The sequence below is a fragment of the Anomalospiza imberbis genome, chromosome 12 (genome assembly GCF_031753505.1).
Source record: "Anomalospiza imberbis isolate Cuckoo-Finch-1a 21T00152 chromosome 12, ASM3175350v1, whole genome shotgun sequence".
Taxonomy (NCBI): domain Eukaryota; kingdom Metazoa; phylum Chordata; class Aves; order Passeriformes; family Viduidae; genus Anomalospiza; species Anomalospiza imberbis.
The window spans coordinates 12,454,597-12,473,339 of record NC_089692.1 but is presented as its reverse complement, the minus strand read 5'-3'; the positions used below and the strand labels follow the sequence as shown (position 1 = coordinate 12,473,339).

The 18,743-nt window shown below is 46.8% G+C and overlaps 1 protein-coding gene across 1 annotated transcript in view; it reads right to left on the bottom strand.

The window, feature by feature from the left end:
- Positions 1-18,743, bottom strand: part of NECAB2 (N-terminal EF-hand calcium binding protein 2) — a 73,047-nt gene that overhangs the window by 4,402 nt on the left and 49,902 nt on the right. Inside the window, exons 4-6 of the mRNA XM_068202797.1 lie at positions 14,132-14,157; positions 11,383-11,480; positions 970-1,106 (exon numbers count right to left, since the gene is read on the bottom strand). Coding sequence (XP_068058898.1) covers positions 970-1,106; positions 11,383-11,480; positions 14,132-14,157 — 261 coding nt within the window. The remainder of the gene's footprint in view (positions 1-969; positions 1,107-11,382; positions 11,481-14,131; positions 14,158-18,743) is intronic.

Here is an 18,743-nt window from a genome sequence, read left to right as displayed (position 1 = left end):
AGAAGAAAGGGATGTGAGATGATGAAACCCACAGCATTCGTGCTAGAAAAGCTGCTGGGATGGTGGCAGAGCTGCCCAGGTCTCTCTGTGTTCCACAGAGTCTGTCTTAGGAGGGAGCTGGGATTTTCACTCTCCAGGTGCCCCTCTGCCTGCCCATGGCTTGGCGAAGCCAAAGCACCCCCATGCAAGCGTCCCAGGCCTCCTGGTTGGAAGGAACGGCAGGAGAAGGGTTGGTCTGACAAACAGATGGGTTTCCATGGCGACCTGTCCTGGGTAGAGCTGGCGACGTGGCACTCTGGGGAGCTGCGTGACACTGACACCGAGGGGGTGTCAGTGAGGCTGAGGTTCTGCCGCTGCTGCCGGGAACTCCTTATATCTTAGCCCTGGCAGCATCGGGAAATCTTGAGGCGGTCTGCTCTGTATTGCCCAAGTTCAGTGGCGTGTGCTGGGCTGCTGGCATGGGGACGGCCCTCACGAGACCGGGGCACAGCGCTGCCCGTCCTCAGCGCACAGGCGCCTTTTCCCTCTGGACGATTACGCCCGCTGAGTGCTCTGGCAGGAGGGGCAGCATCCCTGGCACGGGAAGCTGCTCCTGTGGGCCGTCCCCAGCTCACCTCAGGCAGGTGCCTGTGCTTAGCCCTGGGTGGGAGCGGTGGCTTGCTCAGAGGCAGCCCCGTGCACCCAGCGCTGCCCAGCCCGGTGCCAGGTGCTGCCCCTGGTTTGCATCCCCACGCACAGCGCTCTCGTTAAGGGGGACCCTGGGGACTGCAGGAGAAGAAGGGACAGAGTGGGAGAAAGGGGTGAAGAAAAGCCCCTAGAGTTCAGGAAGCCGGGAAGGGAGGCAAAGAGAAAGGCCCAGCTCCCCTTTTCTCCTGCACAATGCCTGCTGCGTTTCCCTCGCCCCACAAAAGCATCCTCCTCCTCCCCTTCCGCCCTTCTGCACCAGAGGAGGGCAGGAGTGCTGCACACCTGGCGGGGTTGGTTTGCTCGTCGATGGCATCCACAGCACTCTCCACGGAGCTCAGCAGTGACTGGGTCTGGTTCGCCGTCTCCTTCAGCAGGAAGCGGGTCACGAACTGGTCCACGTTGCTGCCACTCTCGTACACCTGCAGAGGCACACGGGGAGCACGGTGAGTGCCACCAGGGTCCCCGGCCAGTGCAGCACCTGGCCAGCATCCCTCGCACAAGCTGGTCTCCTCCCACGTCCCCTCGATGTAAAGTGGTGCTACCCAAAGCCCGCAGTCGCTCTCTTTAGCACGATCTTAAATTACTTTACTGTTGCCTTGCAGCCAGTGGGTGCAGGTATGAAAAGTGTATCCTGTGCTTTGGAGATCCTTGCTCAGAGAGTTCAGCTTGTTGAACAGTGCCCTAGTCCACAACAGTATGGCCAACCCAGCACTCAGGTTAAAAGGGTTTGGCATGATTCACAGGACTCCATGTGCTGTTTGACTGACAGAAGCTCCCAGCGTGTGGCATTCCCATACCCTCTGAACAGAGAGAGACTTAGCTTTCTCAGGATTTCTCCTGAGAGAAGCAGAGAAAAGAGAATCAAAACAATCTTTATCTCATTCGCTGCTCCTGTGTTTGTGCCCATATGGAATGTGGTATGGAGATTGTTTACCCAAGGTGATTGCTTGGTTGGATTCTGGTGATGGTTGTTTGGATTCATGGACCAATTGGATCCACAGCTGTGCTGGGACTCTCAGGAGAAAGTCACGGGTTTGTTAGTTAGTGATAGTTCTTGTTAGTGTAATATAGTTATAGGATAATATAGTATAATAAAGTAATTAATTAGCCTTCTGAGATCATTGGAGTTCAGACATCATTCTTCCCAGAGGCTGGCGGCTGCTTTTACCGATACCAGGTAATCAATCTTTTTCAAGACAAAAAAACACCTAAAATATTTTAATAGAAAACTGATCTGCATGAAGCATCCAGGGCCCCTTTCCCAGCGCAGCCTTGCTGAACCCTGCCCATGGCCCAGTCCTGCTCCTACACCTCCTGACAGTCAGCAGCACAAGCGGGACACTGGCACAGACTGTCCAGCACTGACCCAACCAATCCAGTGGTTCAACACCACTTCAACCAGTTCAACACCAGCCCAACCAGACCAAGGCCAGCCCAGTGGCCACTGGCCTCACCAGCTCTGGCTGAAGCCAATCACTCAGCATCAGAGCTGAAAACATTTGCAGTGAAAAAAAGGCTCCCCAAAACCCAGACTCAACAGCACCACCTTTCCCCAGACTCTTTCCCACTCATTAGTGCCTGCTGGGACAGCACATTGGCCAGGGAAAACCCTGCTGGGCAGTCTGCCCCTGTGTGCTCACATCTCTAGCATGGGACTCCTCTGGGAGGAATTAATGAATTTTTGGAGCTATGAGACAGGGATGGATGCTCCTGGCTGCCTGCATTCCATCAGCAATGACCACACTCATGGGACTGCAGTGGTCCCAGCACCCCTGGTTATCTGAGCATACAGCAGCACAACATGAGCCCCCCAAGCTCCCCAAAGCAAATTATTCCTGTTTTATGATGAAGCTATTAACAAGGGTTATTTCCATGGCAACTGGAGCAGCTCTGAGAGAACCCAGAGGGTTTTTATCTCTGCCTTTATCTCCTGTATTAAATCATAAAAAAAGAATGAGCTGATGGAAGAAACCCTTTGGGGGAACTGATCACAGAGCTGATTCCTCACCCCTGGCATGGTATGGAAGCATTACTTTCTTGACGGCTTCTTGAGCATCCAATTAGCAGCAGTTAACGACTTCTGTCTAACACAAGAAAACCTGCTCTTCTCCCTGTCCAGCCACAGTGTTTCTGGGGGATATGCACGACATGGTGATCCTCAGGAGGTGGTGGTGCACAACGAGGTGATGGTGATGCTGAAGCTGTGAGAGGATGTGTAGTTAAATGCTGGATTTTTTATTACCTAACCACAGCCTGTAATCTTGGTTCAGCTTTAGGAAAAAATCAAACAGGTGATTCCCACATTCATTTAAATCAGTTGAACTCCCTACATGCAGATTCAGTGGATGGATGGACGGACAGATATCAGGTACAAAGCTATTCCAGCCAGTGCAGAGAAAATTGGAGTGTTTGTGAAGATCTGATGCTTTTTGACAGGCCAGAAAGCCACATAGATCTGAGATCAAAACAGTAGTGATTTTATTTTCTCCCAGTTAACTAACTGGCCACTTGCCAGCCTAGCTGTGACATTTGCTCTCAGGAGCTGAATCAGAAATGCACATGCTTAGAGGTTGTTTCAGCAATCCCTCAGGTTCTCCTCTAGCATGTGTCTTCTTCAGGGTTGCAAAAACAAACCATTAAAAAGACCAGCTTATAAAGGGATCCTTCCCATTGTCTTATTAAAACATTTGTCAGACTATCCTAGTGAGATTTAATGAGGTTTAGTCTTATTAATTCCACCCTGAAGAGTTATTTCCTCCTTGCTTAGCTTGAGAAGTTAAAATATTTATGGAGATCATGTAATAATTGCTGCTCAATGAAGCTGCTTTGTGCCAGAAACTCTTGCACATCTCCAAGCCTGCTCTTTCCCATCCATCATTTCCAGACAAGCTCTTTGCTGAACTGCCTGGCCTTGACCTCTGCTGCAGCAAACAGGGGGCCACGAGTGTTTGCAATGAGCAGCAAGTGTGAAAACATCATTGAAAGGATGGCCTTGAGATTTCTGTATTGATGGCTCTCAGGAGAGCCTCAGAAATAATGATCTGACAAAGCAGGAAATGAAATAGAGACATTCAAAAAGGAGAGAGGAGCGGGAAAAGGACAGCGTGCATTATTGGGGAACTATCACCCAGGGCTGGGTCTCTGGTCAGCTGGCTGAGGTCCAAACCCCAAATCCACCCTCCTCCTTCACATCACAGGCTTTTCATGTCTGCAAGGCACTTTCCCACACACACTGGCAGCCAACAGAGGGACACAGTCTGCTCAAAGCCCCACCACAACCCTTCCAGCTTTTGATTTCCACAGGAACCTACCCAAAATTGCCCAAATTCTGGCACGGATTAATGAAAACACTCCTGGGATGTGTTGTGTAGCACATAGCATAACTGGGATTTTGATGCTATTGAGTGCTTGGATTTTCCAACCAGTGCCAAGTTTCCCTCACCAGACACTTAAAAATGGGCTCTTGTAGCCATGTCCTTGTGGGTATCAGGTACTGGGGAATGAGAGTTTTAATGTTGTTGAACATCTCACAAAGCTTCTTTGCTGGCATTTTTAAAGGTCACTATTCAGCTCATTAAGACTACAGAATGTAAAATATAGATTATTTTGCACCACCCACGAACTCGGAGACCCACTGTGACCTCCCCACATCTTCCCTTTGCCTCACAGGGTTACAACCTGACCAACAAGGCTTCACAGTGCTGGCTTCCAGCAAGACTGGCCAAATTGGCTGACAATTACCATGCCTGGGGACACTGATGACTTCTGCAACTGTTAATAACCACAGTCCAAGCACACCCACAGAGTGACGCTGCCGAAATGAGAAGGCTTTTCAGCTGGAAACCAAAGGCAATTCTGTTTCACCCACACTTTTCCTCCAGCTAAAAAAGCAAAACCCTACAACAAACCTATTGCCATGCCGTATAACACCCATCAAGCCTCATCCCAGGATGATGGGGAGGTTATCTTCCACCCACCCAGCCCTTTAAAAACCAGGCTTGTGTTGCACTGTAATCTCTGAGTGGCTGATTTAAATTCGTTGCTCATAATTGCCTGTTTGCTTCCAAGAGATATTTTCTTATAATTAAAATAACACTCAGACCTGCCTCTTTCTCTCTTCCCTCCCCCTGACTTTTAAATCCCTTCCAAAGCAGAGACCCAAAACTGATTGCCTGGCACATAATCAGTAGGAGAAACCTGAGGAGAACAGGCATTTAAATAGTTGATAAATGAAGGCATTACCATATGAAAGACCCTCAGCCTTCCCGAAACAGCTCTAAAAAACCAAATGAGACACCTGTTCAGATTTAAAAAATGACAACAGCATCATATGGATTTGAAAAGTTTTTTGCTATAAAATCCTCCTTCTGCAAATCTCAATGTTGGATTCTTCTCATATCATGCTTACCTTGTCTGGTCCTGAAGATCTCCTGCCAGGGACCCTTCCCAAGCAATTTGTCACAGGACGTCTCTATATTCACTATCAGAGATCCTCCCTGCTGCACTGGAATCCATCATTTCTCATGCAGCCACACGGGTGTGAAGGGCAGCTCTCTGCTGGCCCACACAGGAGCTGTGCTGCACTTCCCCAAGGTCACCTGTGGATCCAGAGGCTTCTGGCCCCTTTGCACCCTGTCCACTCACCCAGCAGGCTTGGATCAGGCTTGGAAGTGTGGCCTCCTACTTCTCAGCACCCTGGCTATAATCAGCCTTTTGCTTCACACATGTTCCTAATTAGCTGTATTTAGTACCCACAAAGCAGCAATTTGCTACATATTTTAGTTCAGTTTCCTAAGGAAAGTGCAGATTTTGTTTTCCAAACAGGACCTACTCAAAGGCCCCTGCAGATGTAGCAGTGTGGGATGGTCAAGCTGCTGAAGGCTCAGCCTGGCTGTGCCACATGCTCATGCTTTGACTTGCTCCCTCCTTTCAAAGCTGCTCTCAGACTATTTGGCAAGACAACAGCACTGACACCTTCACCATACAATTTACCTAAATCCCAGGAGCAATAGACCTAAAATGAGAGGGAAGAGGAGGAAAACCATGTCCTACAGGAGGTCCATGACAGCTGGAGCCAGGACACCACAAGCAAGACCTCCAGAGAAGATGCTCTTGCTTTTCAGACAATGGAGGGACATTAACTTTGCAGCAACAGACAAGCAGAAGAGCAGTGAAGGAGGATCTTAATCTAAAAATAAGTTCCAAGAGAGACCTTAAGATTCATCTCCCTGCCAGTTCCTGCTCCCCACAGTCTGGCAGCCCAGGTGGATCTCCTGCACAACCCTGCAGAGCTGGCAAGAAAATCGCTCCGGATGGCATAACATGGAAAAGCAGAGTTCTGGTCTGGAGTCTGAGCAGAAAAGTTGGGGAAAATTCAGTTCTTGCAGAACTGATGTAGCACATTTTGTTTTAATTTGTGGTGCAATATTTTCTTAAATCAGCTTCAGAAAAGATTTGCTGAAATATTTTCTGAGAAGCTAAATGAGCACCTCCTTTCCTTTAAGATTGTTCTTCAACTGTAAAGTTCCATAACTTTTCTGGAGATCAGCATCTGTTTTTTGATATAGAAATTGACACAGAAATTGTTAAGAAATGTGTCATTCAAAACACATGGAAAGTTGACTCATCCTTTACCAATTCACTGACCCATCACCATGCTTTTCTTTTTTCAGCCACAGCCATGCACCATGACTACATATTTAACTGCATTGTGGGAGTGTTTCAGACCTGGCTGTGCTGCACTGCAGTGACACCCCATGGGCTTCAAACCCAGACCAGAAGTCTTCAGCTGTTGTTCATTTAACCACCACGGGGCAAGGTCAGAACATGAGGTCTGTGAGAAGCCTCGAGCAGCTCACATTTTCTGGGCTGGGCACAACCCAGAACTGCCACCGCTGTGCTGCTGTTCCACCCTGCCATGGGTCCATCCCCTGACATGGCACAGCCCTGCCCCAGGAACCTGACACCCTCAGTGTGAGCACCAAGTCCATTCAGCAGAGCAGGAGAAAACCTGCTCAAGTTAAATGAAAGGCTGAGATAAAGGGTTAGCTGGAAGATGGGAGGAAAATGTTCTTTTTGAGCATTATTTCTAGCGACTATTTTATCTCGAGGTGTCATCATTCAAAAAAGAGCAATATCACTTTTGGCAAGCTTAAGTTTGGCAGGTAAGAATGCAAATAAGAGCACTTGATATTGCTGATCTGGGCTGTGCTGTAGAACAAAAAATATCATCCACCATTTTTAGCATCCAAGACTGCCGGCAGGTGGTTCTCACTCTGGGCCTGTAACTGAGCTGCTCAAACAAGAAGAGTTTGCAGTTTGCTGCTGGGGACTGAAAACTGGGGGAGACCCATGGTCAGCCTGGCCCCAGCAGCAGGGAGAGGACATCTGCTGCAGCACCTCCACGAGCCCCAGGAGCCCAGCATCTCCTGTTCACTGCAATTACATCTCAAAAGGCGGAGACAAGAAGGGTGGATTGCTGCAGGAACATTTTAACTCACAAATAACTTGCAAACCTATTCACTTGTATGTAGCTACCTCTGGGCTCCCTACTGCTACTGGAGCAACAGCAGCTGGTATTGAAGGTCAGTACACTCAGTTTTTTATGATTTACATATTCTCACATCTAAATAATGAATTTTAAGGGGAAAATGCATTTGCAGCTGCTTTGGGTACAGTGCCAGTCCATAAGAACACATGTGGTGTTTGGCACTCTGACAGGAGAAGGCTCTCAGGGGGTGTGTGTTGTGTCACCACCTGGTCATATCTCCTCTCCAGGTCCATTGAATGAGATAACAAAGAGCGGCAGCGGAGCTGTCAGTGAGCAAGCAAGGAGTAAAACACTGTCTTTCACATCTCTTTGCTCTCTCTCCAGGACCAAAGGTGATGCTGAACACCGAGCAGTGGCTGGTCCAAGGCCACCCTCAGATCCTCAGGACTGGTCCATAAATCCTTCCTGCTGTACCCTACTCTTCCCTGAAGCCATTCATTCTGGCATGTGCATGGGCAGTTGCAATTTCAGCTCCAGTTTTGGGTAATTTTGCTTTCCGAGCACTCTCTTTCCATCTGGGACAGGGCATGCATCAAGGTCAGTCACCAGTGCTTCTTGGACCTGTCTGCTGCCCAACAGAAGCATCCCCAGGAAGGAATGGTTCGACTTTAAATCTGAGCTGCTTCATCCTTGAAAATATTCATCCCTCAGCATTTTTTGGATTCCTTGCAGCTTGCTTTTAAAGTTTGCCTCCCCACTTAAGGTCAGCCTTGCTGATGCTTCCATGGTCAGTCCTGCAAAATGCTTAATTGGCAGAAGTTGGAAGCAGGAGCAATCCCAGTGCAGCTGGCAGCAGAAGCTGGACCTGACAGGAACAAGGCTAATTGAGCCTCTCAGGCTCAAAAACCCACACTGTTTTTTCACCAAGCTAAGTCACATTTCCCAGAGTGTCTGGGTGCAGTGGTGAACACCACCTTTGCCATGCCCAGGCACTCCCCCCCGTCACCCCCAAAGCTGACAGGGATGGTGGAAGCAGCGGGTGGGCACTGTCCCCTGAGGCAGGGGACTCAGTGCCCGAGGGCCAGGGACAGCACCACCCTGGCTCTGCTCTCCCAGCTCCCACCACGCCCCACACACCCCCTGGCACTGGCACAAACCACCTCCTTCCCCGTCACGTTGGTTTTGGCCTTTGCTGACTGCACTGCACGACAGTAAAATAGAGTTATATAGGAACATCTCCTGCTGTCACCTTTATTTAGAACCCAAAAGTTCATTTCCTTTCTCTCCAATTTAACTTTGCATTTCCCGTTGTCACCGGCAGTCATTTCAATGTGGCACGGACATCACTGTATTGGAAAATAATTACAATGACAGATTTTGTTTTGCTGTGTGAGACCTTCCACTACTGAATCTAATTACTGCTGGTACTTTACGAGCTCCTCCAGCACGAGATAATTGCTGCTTTTTCTTTTTATGAGCAAGAAATAATCAGTTGTCTTTTAAGGTAGAAATATAAACAGCAATTAAATACCATGGTTCTCCATGCCCTCTTGTCAGCTAGCACCTCTCAGAAAGACAACACAGATAAAGGTTAGGCTTCATTTATTGTTTGCCCCAAATACATTGTTTGAAAAGGAGGGAATAAGAACGCTCCTAAACGATTGATAGTTTTCTCCAGTTTAGGAAATGTGTATTTTATTATGGAGAAGCAGGAGCAGCTCACAAGCCAAGCAGTTTGCTCAGAATGTTCAGCATCACCATCCAGCCCTTTGCAGGATCTGGCCACAAGAAAAGGCATAGGGACAGCAACAGGCTTGAGCATCAGGGGGCACACAACCACAATTAACTCTACCAAAAACCTGCTGCTTTGGTCACCTTTCACCTCTTCCAGTGTTTCTAAAAATATCCATTAAATGTATGAATCTTTTAAACATCCTGCTACCCCATCAGCATGGGACCCTTGGTTACAGCATCATATGGGGAGAAGATGGAGCAGAAGGAAACTACCCCATCCCTGAAAGTGCCCAGGGCCAGGCTGGATGGGGCTTTGTACTCCACTGGTCCAGGGGAAGGTGTCCCTGCCCATGGCAAAGTGGTGGAACTTGATGAGGTTTAAATTCCTTCCAAAACAAACGTATCCTGTTTGAACACTGGAGACAGGTTTCTCTACCACCCACAAGCTTCTTTTCTGTTGTTTTCTTTTTTTTCCTGCTTCTTTACATGAACAAAGTGCCTGCCTTTGAATAATTCATTGATGAGGTTTGTACCACTTTGTTCACAAAATCACAGTGGGGAGCAGTGTTTTTCATTAAATACTTCTTTGCCACCTCCTCTCTGTGATGGAGTCTTGCTCTCCTTGCTCTCTTGCCAAAAATCTGCCAGGCAGTGAAGAACAGCATGCCCCATGGGCTGATGAAATGAGGGGATGGGAGGATGTTGGGGCAGCACCTGGCTTGGGAAATGTCTGCATTTGAGATGAGGTGTTGTGATCCTTCCGTGTCACAGCAGGAAGGTGCCTCCAGTGCTCCAGATCTCCCCGTTTCTCTCCACAGTCATGATGGAGGTGACCAGCTCAGGTTTAGGTAGATAACCTTGACCTGTTGCAATTAAGGCAGGTGAATCCTGCCACAATTTGCTGAATCAAGGAGGGAGAAAGGTGTTCTTCTTACGAGTGGATTGGGATTATGAATAACCATCTTGCTTCTGCTGCAGATGTCTCATGCAAGGTAATGCCCAAATGCTTAGATGCCTAATTTATAAGCAGGGAAGAGACCATCTTCCTCTTGCAAAGTATTAGGAAGAATTACTCATATATATTCACATCACATTGGAAAAGCAGTGGTGGAAGGCATCACGAACAGCAAGATGGAATGAATTACTAAGATCTCTATTAGCATGTTAACATTTATTTAAAATACATTGTTGGCAAACCTGATGGTCATGAAAATTGCTAATAATGAATATAAATGAGACATGAACAGACACAGAAATGTAATCATAAAAAAATTGTGTTGTCCTGATTTTTTTAACCCTTTCATAATGTTGATAAAAAAATCACTAACACTTCAGACAGGTCAGTGCTTGGCCGAAGACTTTTACCTTTGATTTATTATGGCAAGACTTCAGCATGTTAAATATGTGACTTCACTTTCCATGCTGCCTTCTTCACAAAATGGATGAATTTTGATCAAGCAAGGAAATCAAGCTCTTTACTCAGCAACAAGAGAGGAGAGAAATTTGCCATTTCCCATTCTAACTCCTGAAACTTCTTATCATTGTCACTTCTTTAATGTGGAGTAATTTGAGTTTCTCTTGTAGCTTCAAAGATAGATGGAACGGAGATTTCAATGTGGATTGCTTGCAGGAGAGCTGTAGTTGGATTGGGAAGTATTTAAAAATGCTTGGAGAAAGCAAAACCTTCCTCGCTGGCTTGGCCCTCAGCATACTACCTTGCTGAGTGAAGAGGAAAACTGCTTTTTATTAATCGTGGCACAAAACAACAATGCAAATGTGGTTGAAGGTGGAAGTGGGAGAAGGGATTGATTCTCCTGAGGCAATAAATATCACTGATACAGCCCAGTTTCACTATTAAGTGGTGTGGAAGGACAGGAAATAATTTCAAAGGAACTAAAGCTCTATAAACACTTCTCTCAGTCTAGTACAAACAAATGAGTGGTGCTCCTCTCAGCAGGGATATTTATATGGTACACCAGCTCAGATTTTATAGGTATTTGTTAATTAACTTCAATATGCTCCTTGATCAGTGTCACTGTCTTTAATAGTCCAGTATCATTAACACACATGATAGATTTTTAAGGACTTAGGCCTACTTTGCACATATAAACCAGATCGCTATGTCTCAGTCTTGGTGTTTGCATGATTCCTCTGCAGTCCTTCAAACACACAGCCCTCTAGTTTCTAATATAGCAGCTTCACACATGGCAACTGTTTTTGGAAAGCAGGTTGCCTGTCAAGGTGGAAGCTGGATTTAAAGGCAGCTCTATAATATGAAGTTTCCAAAAGCCCTCTCAGTGATGCTGACAAAAACTCATGCATTCCAAATCCCACCTGAGGGACCCAGAGGCTGTGTTGTCTGCAGTGCTGAAGAGGATGAGGACCTTTCAGATTGATGTGCTCTGTTAATGCAACTTTTAGGCCACTCACTCTGAGCTTGAGAAACGTGAGGTGCAGGAAGGAGCACTCACCCGTTTGGTGTAGTCCATGGCCTTCAGGATGGAGAGGTTCAGCATCTCCAGGGAGGCCAAAACATCTTCATAGTCTCCCATATGGTCAGCAAAATAGTCTGGGAAAACAAAGAGGATCATGATGAGAACATGTTAATGTAACTTGAGGCTACTTGGCACAGCAAGATCTATTATTGGTGGTAACATAGACCTGACAGGTTGGTTCCAGGGGTATTTTTATACTCTATATCCTCAGCCAAAGTCACAATTTGTCCTGCGGGGATGAGAAGTGGTGTGATTCCCATGAAGTATAGGACCATTGCAGAAAGGAGATGTAAGACCCAGTGGCTCCCATTGAAAATAACTCCTCAGGTTCTTTTCTTCTATGCCTACTTCTGCATTTGATTGTATGTGGTCTCCCTCCCCCTCCTATTCCTGGCATGGAGGAAGCAGTCTCAAAAGAAATCTCCTTTCCATTCCCTTGACATTCTTTGCCACTTAAAGCATCCAAATACCTTCCAATTCACCCCAATTTATATGAGCTGAGACTGGCCTTGTATCTTTCCCTACGTGCCTATCACATTTACACCTCAGCCCACAATCACAGGTTGAACAAGCTTTTGAGAGTAAAATATGCCTTGAAAGGAAGAAAACAGAGCTGCAAGCTGGGCCCAAAATCACGTGTTCTCCACAGAGAGGGAGCCACACATTCTCTGTGCCATCCTTGTCCTTTCCCTGTTTCTGGTGATTGACACAGAGTACAGCAAAAAGCTGTTCCTTGAAAGCCACCGATGCTGTTCCTCAGCACCAGGACATGGAGTTTCACACTGAGCTGACATCTCTGTGAAGTGCAGCAAGACATAAACTTCAGGAAACAATCCCACTAATTAGGTTTCCTTGACTTAATTAGAAGTGCCTATAGCTATTTACAGTCTGAGATCATATCCAAAGGGAAGAAGATTTTGGCAGAACCGGAATGTCACAGCATGACTGACAGCAGCTGTTCCATGATAAGTAAACAGCTGACTCTCATTGCAGTGTATTTGTTTTTTCCTTCCTACTTGGGAAAGAAAAATTGAGCAGATCTGATAGGTAAAGACTTTTTCTAAGTCCTGAAATAAAAAGCTGGACCCATCCATTTCAGGAGAAATGAGCTGCTGTGGGCACAGCACAGCCCTTGAGACTGACCAAGGAGCACATGGGAGGAGAACAGAGTTGATTTTAACAAAGTATTCAGCTGTGCTGCTTTAGCATTACTTATTCATGTGAAGGTGCAGGGCTCAAGAAATAACTTTTAAGATGCTCTCAACATTTTATAACACACAACCCATTTCAAGAGAGACACCACAGCTCCCATTTAGACAAACTGAGGGTTTATGTTTAGTACTTGGAAGAGAAGCAAGCAAATAAATCATAGGCAAGAGCAGGTATTCGGCAGATAACAGATCTAGGCAGGAGCTTGTGCTGATCCATCCTTTCTCTGGCTTCCCCTAGCTTTCCCCAGGAGGTGATGGGTTTATCTCGCTTCTCTCCTGGCAGCTTAACCCCTGGGAGAGGCAGCGAGATGGGATCACTCTGGGTAACAGCCATGTAATTTCCTGATTTTATCCGAGTGATGGAGAAAGCGACGAGGGGTTAAACAATGCCATTGTTATCTCAAAGCTGTGGGGGTTTGATTTCTTGGGTCAGCTGGCAAGGAGACCTACTGCAGTAAGAATGGAGGGATGGGAACAAGCCCTTCATATCCTCAGCAAACAAAAGGGTTTTCTGGAAGTCTTGGTTTCTTGCATAGCAAAGCAAGGACAAGCAGGAATAACCAGTGGAAAGGGGAAATGTTGCTGCTTTTGCTGCCAGCTTGGATGCTCAAAATGGTGTGGGCAGGGGTTGAGTACACCAGGAGGAGAGAAACCCTGGACAATGTCCTGGTGCAGGCACACCCACGGCCAGAGAAATCTTTAAGGTATCAGGAATAAGGAGTAACTGCCTGGGGCTGGCACAGGCACCCAGTGACCCCATGTCTCTCTGCACAACCCACTCCCAGCCTGACTTCCAAAGGCTGTAATTAGCTGCAAAATGGTGAAGGTAAATGGTGATGACCTGCTGAGGTGGCTTCATATGTTCTTCAGGAGGGGAGGAGAAGAGATGGATGAGTTCTCTGCAAGGCCACACAGCTCTCTATCCATCTCCTCCCAAGAAGCTGGGGTGTAGGAAACATTTCCCGAGCATCCATAGAAAAACACACCTGAGTGAGCAGTTTGAGTCACCTCCTATTGAAGCAAAGCCCTTGAGAAATCCCAGATGGAAACATTCCCTTCCTGGTCAAGGTGTGGGACAAAATATTATCACAGATTTTCTGTTCAGCCTTTAATTTTGGCAAACTGTGGGAGGTACAGCAGAGGTAGTGTACCCCTCAGGCAGCCTGCTGGGAAACACGAAGGCTGGCCTAGGGAGAAACATGTTACAGGTCTTGCAGAGGGGTGCAGGTTTATTGAACTTCAGAGAGAAGCTGGAAGCCACGACACCTCCAGAAATTAAACTCCAGCTTGTTATTGAACAGGTCCATGTGCTTCGCTTAGCTCTGACCCCATTTGTGTTGCAAGAAAATGAAAAAAGTTCTGCCAATTTTCCTGTGGAATAAGGAGCAGAGCAGCAGCAGGGCTGAGATCCCCCAGCTCCACAGCACTGCAGTCTCTACTGGGTTTCATGCAACCTTCGAAGGCCCTCATGCACACAATGATTGCTTTTGCCCAAAAGGAGGGACTGCACTCACCACACAGCTCCTTGGTGTCCACATTGCTGGAAGAGGGGGACAACCAGGCAGGGAGGAAGCAGGAAAAAAGAAAGAGAAAGAAAGAAAGACAACTTTAATGTAAAGGACAGATGAAGGCTGCAGTTAGAATTCCCACAGGCTTAACTCCAGGTGCCCTCCTGCAACATCACCCACCTCCTCAGCATCCCCCAGCCACCAGAGGGGACAGCCTGTGGAGGAGAGCAGGGTTGGTTCACTCAGGGCATCTTCAGCACCTGTGCAGCTGGAACAGGTTCACAAGTTATTTTGGATGTTCCCTGAGAGGGAAATGGGTACTTGTACATCCCCCCTGAGGGGGCACCTTTGCCAAAGGGGGACACAGCACACCTGGCACACCAGCTCCTCTGACTTCCTTACAAACGTCCAGCCTGGCAACAACCCAGTGAGACACTTGATATGGCACAGGAACGTGCTTGTTCCCATTTACTCAGAATAAAAATTTGCGAAATATACTTTTCTCAATGGACCAATTCTCCTAATTCTGCCCTTATGAAGCAGCTCTTGCCCGGGACTGCCTCCAGACAAAATGGCACAATTACTTCTTAACACATGAACATTTAGTTTACATAACAACATCTCAACAAACAACCTGCTTGGGAAATAAAGATTGCTGCTAATCTCTTTGTGCCTCCTATTCCCACACAATCATTAGTGCCATTCAAGGACTGGAACAATCCCTTAATAGAATTATATCTTATCCATCCATTTATATCCCGGGAAGTTATTTCTTTACCTAAACTCATCCCTGCTCTGGCTAACCTGCCAGCATAAGTGGAATAGGGCTTTGCCCGACAGCATCCTCCTGCAGCCTGCCTCGGCACCCAGATCAAGGCAAGCACAAATGCCTCGGGCTCATGAGGTGCTGCCTGAGCCTCCCCCTGCCTCCTGCTGAAAAAGCACCTGGTGCTGAAGCACAGCCCCTTTGGGTAAGGGGTGCCTGCCATGGTGAGAAGAAGTCACCTCTTGTCTTGGCCCCCTCGAGGTGCAGGACACGCCTGCAGGGGTGGCAGCCGAGCACTGGCACAAGCTGCAGCTGCCCCTCTCTGCATAAATGAGCTTTTGCACTACTTCATTCTCTTGGAGACTTATCTTCCTTAAACCCTGGAATTACTTCCCTGAATCCTACAAAAGCCCCTGGGGATGCTGTGGGCTCAGCTTCCCTGACTAGATGTTCTCATGGCCAGATCCACTGAACCCACAGATGGAAAGCTCTGTGCACCAGAGCCACTCCTGATCCCCTGAGCTCTGGCACTGCTCAGCACTTTGCAGCAAGTGATTCCCAACACGGAGCTTCAGCAGTGCAGCAGCAGCAGAGCGATTCAGGTGAGCCCCCAGCAGATGCATTTCCAGCACTGGCACAGCCCCGTGCCAGCCCAGGACCCTGGCTGGTCGTTCACCAAAGCACACAGCCAGGGAAGTCAAATGTTGCTTGCAGACATGTGCATAAGAGTGGTTTTGACAACAGCATCACCCATGAAGTGTTTCAATAATATTTTTCAGAAGACAGCTATTGTTTATAAACACCTACTGACGTGGTTATGGGTTTGCAGCTAGGGCATGTTACTGAGAAAAAAAAATCTGTTATTGTATTCTGTGTGATTCTGCATTGTAATAATTGATCTGCTGCTGCCAAAACTGGTCCTTTATTTCCTCACATCTTGCCATTGTATGATTTAACTTAATTGTGCTTGAATGTTAACGCAGCTGAGAAGGTGCTTTTAATTTTAAGCCATCTTGCCTTCAGAATAAGCCTAATGGAAGAAATTACTGAAGTCACAAGCTGACTTAATAAAAAAATATGATAATGTTCAGATGAAAAACTGTAAGGAGAAATCAATGGGTACTTGAGCAGGCTTTTTCCATCCCCCAGGAGTCTGCCTGCTGGGAACATCGCTGACACAGAACCATGTCCCCACCACTCTTACAGGGGGGTTCTGGCTTGGGAGCTGCACAGCAAAAGCCACGTGCAATACCCAGCTACAAAACAATTTACCAGCTGATCTGGTGGTATAATACTTTGGTAACTAAGTCCCACCTGGGTTATGCCAGTAGGGATTTTTATTATGCAAATATTCAGGCTCTGGGGGTCAGGCCTGGTGAAATGGGAGGTGGCAGCTCCTGACGAGCTCCTTTGTCATCCCTAACTCTCCATCCCAGAGCTTCCTTCAGAGGACGTTTTTGGAGCAATCACGTATCACAAATCCCTTCAGAAGAAAAACATTTACGTGAGCATTAGTTACCAACTTTTTTTTTTTTTTCAGATGCTAAACATTTAACATTCCTGTACACAACAATAAGCTAAAAACTGTGACAAGCTGTTCTCATGTTTTCAGGAAAATAATTTAAAAAGTCTTTCAAGTACCAGAACACTTGGCTATGAATTAGCTTTCAATTTTTATTATATTAATAATATGACTAATTCAAGAGCTTGTTGAAGCCATAACCCAACTAACTAAGCAGAATATAATGAAGTTTAAGTAGAGATGAAGGAATAACTAAAGATTTCTGTGTCGTACAATTTTTTCTGCATAGTAGAGGCCACATATATCTGACCTTGTTCAAAAACAAGTCTTTCTTTCAAAGGAGAAAAAAAAATCAAGAAATCCTTGTCTTTTTGAAAATCTAGGCCTTTTCTCTGTTTTCCAGCAAATGAGGCTGTAGCATGGAGCAGCACAACCCTGCACCCCCAGTCTTGCTGGGGGTGTGCACCCTTTGAGGTGACTTTCCAAGACAAAGATATACTTTGGAGATCCTCCATTTGCCACTTGGGACCTAACTGCTCCCACAGAAGTAGGAGGCAAAGCCAAGAGCTCAGATTTCAACCCAGATCACCTTCTGAAAAGGCAGAGCCCAAGCCATGAACTATTTTGGCCACAAAAAAAGGACAGTTTATTGCTCACCACTCCCCCCCTTTTAAAGACACTGGGATCATTTGACCAGATAAACATAGCGGCAGTAGGGAAATAGTTTTCTGTCCTGGTTCACATCCAACTGTTTCAAAGAAAAAGAAAAGACCTCTAAGTGTGATACTCCTCCTGTGTGTGTGGGAGTTTAAAGAGCAATGACCATGCTGTGAGAGCATCCCCTCAGTGGGCTTAATTAAGTGAATTTGTCCAGAGAGTAATTACTGATGCATGACTTGTGCAAGCAAGAGGCTGCCCAGAGTAATGGCTGTGTCTCCTGCATACTCCAGAAAGAAAAACATTTCTCCCCACAAAGCCCCACCCAGCATTAAATTGTGGTTTGATGAGCACCTGAGCTAATAAGGATCCCTGGGAAGTCACATCTCTCTTCCATGTCCCTGACTGGGGATTGTCCATGGACAGGCTTTTATCAGAGCTGTCCTGCACTGACTCTGCTGCTTTTCCATCTGTTTATAAGCTTTTTTATTTCTGTAAACGCCTTTCTTGAAACACGCTGCCATTCTTGAGACTTTATCCCAGGAAGAAGGCACCATCAGACAGAAGACCTGTTGCATCAGGGTGTCCAACAGCCCAGGGATTATGGCACCAGGCTGAGCCTCCCAGCAGCCAGACCTCTGGGTGGGTGATAGTACCATGTAACCTCCAGGTCTTGGGTCAGAATCTCCAGCTCATTGGTCCAGATCAACCTAACACTTTCTTAAAGCAAATCAATGTTTTCCACCAGGAAAAAAAAAATACTATTTCTGGAAACTCCCTGTGATGATTATTTGCATTAGCTCTTAATAAACAAGCCCAGTGGAGCACAGCACAGGAGGGAGCACCCAGAGAACATCCCAGGAGGTCTCAGTCTGGCAGAGTCAGGGATGTCCTGGTCCAGTGCTGCTGACCTGCAGAGGCTCCTTCCAACAAAGCCAGCCAAGAGTCTGCAATCCAGCCTCTCTCCCGCTCTTTCCCAGCATCTCCCTGCCTCCCTAAGGCAAGGCTGATGGCCTCTGACTTGCTGTCCTTAACTTATTTTTCCAGATTTCAGCTGAAGAGAGGAGAGGAAAAGTTATCTCAGAATGAAAAAGATTATGTGGAGGACAGGAGCATGAAATTTCCTTTCTGGGTTTCAGCTCAGCCAAAGGAAAGGTCCCAGGCACTCCCAACAGGTAGTACAGTCAAAAACATAATGGGAATTCAGAAGTTGCAAATACATCAAAGTTTCATCTTCACGTTTCTCATGCAAATATCTGCCTGGATGTGCTGCTCAAATGCTGCTCAGTGCCCCACCAGCTTCAGCTGACGATAATAACCCTTTTCCTTGGGCAGATGAAAGGTTTGCATCAGCAGCCACATGGCTTAGTCACTTCACCAGCACAGAAAATGGAAGGGTTGTTTTTCCTGAAATCACGTTCTACTTTTATTTCCATCTTTTATTCACAGCTTTGGGTTTGCTATGAGGCTTCAAACGAGCACGGAAACAAATTATCCTCTAGCATTAACCACCTGCAGAACTCATTTTCATTTAGGAAAGACTAAAAAACAACAAGTGCAGCTGGAATGTATTATTATATCTGAGGATAAGGCTTCCAGTCCCATCAGCAACAGCGCTGTGTTATCTCAACACCTCAGAAGTGGCAAATATGCATCCAGATGCCTACTAAGGG